At 51.8% G+C, this 4,055-nt stretch overlaps 1 protein-coding gene across 1 annotated transcript in view; it reads left to right on the top strand.

The window, feature by feature from the left end:
* The window catches only part of LOC108246491 (rho GTPase-activating protein 20), a 20,007-nt gene that overhangs the window by 15,527 nt on the left and 425 nt on the right, over positions 1 to 4,055 (top strand). The window contains exons 10-13 of the mRNA XM_037973978.1: positions 1,287 to 1,561; positions 1,653 to 1,767; positions 1,881 to 2,647; positions 3,792 to 4,051. Of these exons, the coding sequence (XP_037829906.1) occupies positions 1,287 to 1,561; positions 1,653 to 1,767; positions 1,881 to 2,647; positions 3,792 to 4,051 (1,417 nt within the window). The remainder of the gene's footprint in view (positions 1 to 1,286; positions 1,562 to 1,652; positions 1,768 to 1,880; positions 2,648 to 3,791; positions 4,052 to 4,055) is intronic.

The raw sequence follows: 4,055 nt of genomic DNA, 5'->3' as shown, positions 1-4,055 counted from the left end.
TTTTCCCTCCCAGGGGAAAAAAATAAGGTAATTCAGAATTATATGTCAGCAGCGTCGTCTTACTGAAATATGTAAGATATTCCCCAAAAGCTGCCCATATTAGAGGCACTGATGCACCCCCATACCATCAGAGAGGCAGGCTTGGAGGCCGGACGGTCCCTGTAGTACGGAGGACGTGCTAACGGAACAGTTCTCCGTTTTTAAACGTGTTTTGGGTCCAGAGAAGACCGCAGGTCATTAGTCTTCTACTAACGAGGCCCGGCTGCTCTAATTGATGGAGCACGTTTTGCTGAAATATGCAAAAAAAATAAAATAAAAAACTAAAACCCGTGTGTACATTTTTTCACATTTACGGCGCCTTTCCTAGATGTGTGAGCTGCACGTGCCAGAGGCACTAATGCACCCCCATACCATCAGAGAGGCCGGATTCGAACTGTATGCTGACTTTCAGGCTCTCCTCTTTAACACAGAAGACTGAAAAAAAAAAAAAAAGAATTTCAAATTTTGACTCGTCAGCAGAACACCTTTCCGCTTGGCCTCGGTAAATTTTAAATCCTGAATGGTTCGCACGTGTCTTCTTTGCCTGATAGAGCTTTAAGCAGTGTTAGCGACATTAGGAGCGATTTCTCCAGGTTGTTAAAACCTTTAGGTGATGTTATCGGCCTTCCTGTTATCCAAGCTTTCGGCCAGGAGTAGTAACGTTGTACAAAATGGTAATAATACCCTGAATATTAAGTCTTTAAGGCCGTAACCGCCTGCTTAGATGTTTTATTACGCCACAGATTCTTATTAGACAAAGAGGAGAACAGCAGCAGTGTTGGAGGCCGTCAGAACGCTCACGTATTTTCGGACGAGCCCAAAGCCGGCACCATTTTGGGACAACATTGGGTCGTGTCGTCCCTAGGGATCCCAAAATCTTCTTGGGAGTCAGCGCTACTGCCTGCCGAGGTGTTTCAAAAAGAAAAAGACCTCCGTGTCTTTAAAATTGTATCGATCGCCAAGGAAACGGACTCTAACACAAGCCTGGCTGACGAACGCGCAGGGGCCCCAAGTTTCGAGGAAACATTTACTAAAAAGAACCTTTAGATGATATTATGAAGTGTATATGACGAGATATTCAAGGTCTATAATGTTTTTAGAAGCAGTTTTGACACAAACAGTCTCCTCCAGCTGTTTAATTGCACCACTTCCTTTTCCCGCCTTTTTGTTTCCCGCCGAATTTATTGTCAAATTCGAAATTAGCTTATTTTGTTTCCCTCCAAAATGATACCACATTGTTTTATTTTAAATGAAAAAAAAAAATTTTCCTATTTTTTTCCCTCCCGAAATTGAACACAATTCGATAGTTGGTTATATATTTTTTTTCAGGATGATTTGTCGACTGGCCAAAGAGAACGCCCTGCTGCTCCGGTACCTGCTGGCCCTGCTGCACGGCGTCCAGAGCAACGCTCACGAGAACCAGATGACCAGCTTCAACCTGTCGGTGTGCATCGCGCCGAGTTTACTGTGGCCCCCTGGGCTGCTGGGGAGCCCCGAGGTGGAGGGGCGGGGCACGAAAAAGGTAACGCGCCTCTCTCTTTCTCGTAGCTGCTGAGCTCCTTAACCCGGAGTTGGCGCCGACCGTCGGTCAAATCTGCTCTGGTTTGCGACAGGTCTGCGAGCTGGTGAGGTTCATGATCGATCGCTGCCCGCAGATCCTCGGGGAGGAGCCCGCCGCTCTGTTTGGGGGGCCCCCGCGGCGACTCGGCGGGGACGAGGCGGGATCAGGTACGGCGGCGGCACATTTAGGACAGTTAAAGAATAGCCATCAAATATGGCGTAAGTAAAGGGATGTGTATCACCCGCCACCCTTAACGGCGTGCGATTGTCTTGGTCTTTAGAGTCGTGGGTTTACCCTCTGACCGATTCGTCCTACGACAGCTTGGAAAATGAGCTGGACAACATCAGCGGCGGGTCTCCGGGGTTCTGCGGCCGGAGACCCCTCCACCTCGAAGCTCTGCAGAGCAGCCTGGACTCCATCCTCACCTTCAGCGACTACGACCAGGACGCCGACCCGGAGGCGCTTCGGGCCAAAGCCGGCGTCCGGATTCACCTGGCGGAGAGGCGCAGGAGGCCGGAGGCTCGGGCCGGGGACACGTCCCCCACCTTGGACTCGCTGTCCCTGGAAGGCGGGCATGCGCAGCAGCAGCGGCGGCGGTGCTCCGAGCCGGCCATCGCCTACGCCGCCCGGTTCTGCCCGTACATCTCTGGCAGCGCCGATGACCTTGCCGCCAGGAGCCCCGCGCCCGCCCGGACGCATGGCGAACCGGCAGCTCTGGGCGCCAGTGCCTCCAGCCTGTCCTCCACCTCCCCCGCACCCACCCGCTCCTCCCTGGACTCCCTGGACTCCCTCGGCGCCGAGCGAACGGGGGCCGCAAACACGGAGCCAGCCTTCGTCACCATCCCGCCTCCGTCGCCCTTCGCCTCGGGCTCCAGCCGGACCCCCGGCGAACCCTCGAACCGTCCTAAAGACGCCAAAGACCCTCACCACTGGGGGGCGTTAAAAGGCTGCATGAGCCTGCACCCGAACTCGTGGCTGAAGAAGGACCGGAGGCTCTCACTGACCCAACAGGAAGGACTGAACGTGGAAGACAACGACAAGATGGCGGTGAGCGGGAAAAACTTTACCTCACATGTAAGGCAGGGTCTCAGTGCGCTGCAGCCGTTGGAGACTAATGGGTAAAACTTTGATTAAAGTGTTCGATCAGCGAACTGCGCAGCTGATTTGCAAATATAAGACGGCAAAGACCGCCATCACAGCGTCCGTTTGTAGAGTCGGCCATTTCTATGGATACACCTGAATGAAACGGGAATGGTCGGTGATATTAACTTCCTGTTTGTGGCACATTAGTATATGGGAGGGGGGAAACTTTTCAAGCTGGGTGGTGCACATGGCGGCCATTTTGAATCCAACTTTTGTTTTTTTCAATGGGAAGAGGGTCATGTGACCCATCACACTTATGGGAATTTCACAAGAAAAACAACAGTGTGCTTGGTTTTAACCTAACTTTATTCGTTCATGAGTTAGTTTCTCACTGCTTATAAAATGTGTTCAAACTGCTGCCCGTTGTGTTGGATTGTCAATGCAACCCTCTTCTCCCACTTCCACTTCCTGGAAAGTGGATTGGTCTGAAGGTCGTCTCCCGATCTGACGTCCTTAGACTTTTATCTTTGGGGTCATCTGAAGGCGATCGTCTCTGCTGTGAAGATACGAGATGTGCAGCACCTGAAACTACGGATACTGGAAGCCTGTGCTAGAATTTCTCCTGCGGTGTTGCTATCAGTGTGTGAAGAGCGGGAGAAGAGGGTTGCCGTGACAATCCAACACTTTGAACACATTTTATAAGCGCTGAGAAACTTGTAAATAACTCATGAAAGAATAAAGTTACGTTAAAACCAAGCACACCGTTGTTTTTCTTCCCATAAATTTGACGGGTCACATGACCCTCTTCCCATTGAAAAAAAACAAAAGTTGGATTCAAAATGGCCGCCATGACGTGATTTTTTTTTTTCCCATATTGCTCAGGAGTAGTCACAGGTATGATCTAATCTTTTGGAGTCCACTTTCAAAATGAAGACAGGCAGATTTAGGTCTCGTTTAGCAAAGGGTTCGAAATGAGACTGAGGACCAACGCGAACGTCTCGAGACGATAGTCGCGATCGGCGTTCACCAACATTTGCAGCCCGGTGAGATTCTGGCCTCAGAGGTTTAGGTTTGAAGCACCTTTTTAACAAACTGTTTCTCCAAACAGACAGGGAGCAGCGATAAGTCGCACACGGCCGGGAAAGTTGAGAAAGGAGCGTCGAAGACGAAACCCAGACCCCCCCGCCGAGGCTCAAAGGACGCGGAACGAGTGACGAGCCGACACCCCGAGCCGGAGTCGTCTCTCGACGTCGCCACGACGACCGGACAGGCGCAGCCCTCGCCGTCTTCCTTCCACACGCACGGTGGGCCGTCCCTGTCCCTGTTCAAGCGGCGCAAGGCGGAGTCCGCGGAGGGGAGCGGCGAGCGGCTC

Source organism: Kryptolebias marmoratus, linkage group LG23 (genome assembly GCF_001649575.2).
Source record: "Kryptolebias marmoratus isolate JLee-2015 linkage group LG23, ASM164957v2, whole genome shotgun sequence".
NCBI lineage: Eukaryota > Metazoa > Chordata > Actinopteri > Cyprinodontiformes > Rivulidae > Kryptolebias > Kryptolebias marmoratus.
This window is presented reverse-complemented; position numbering and strand designations above follow the sequence as displayed.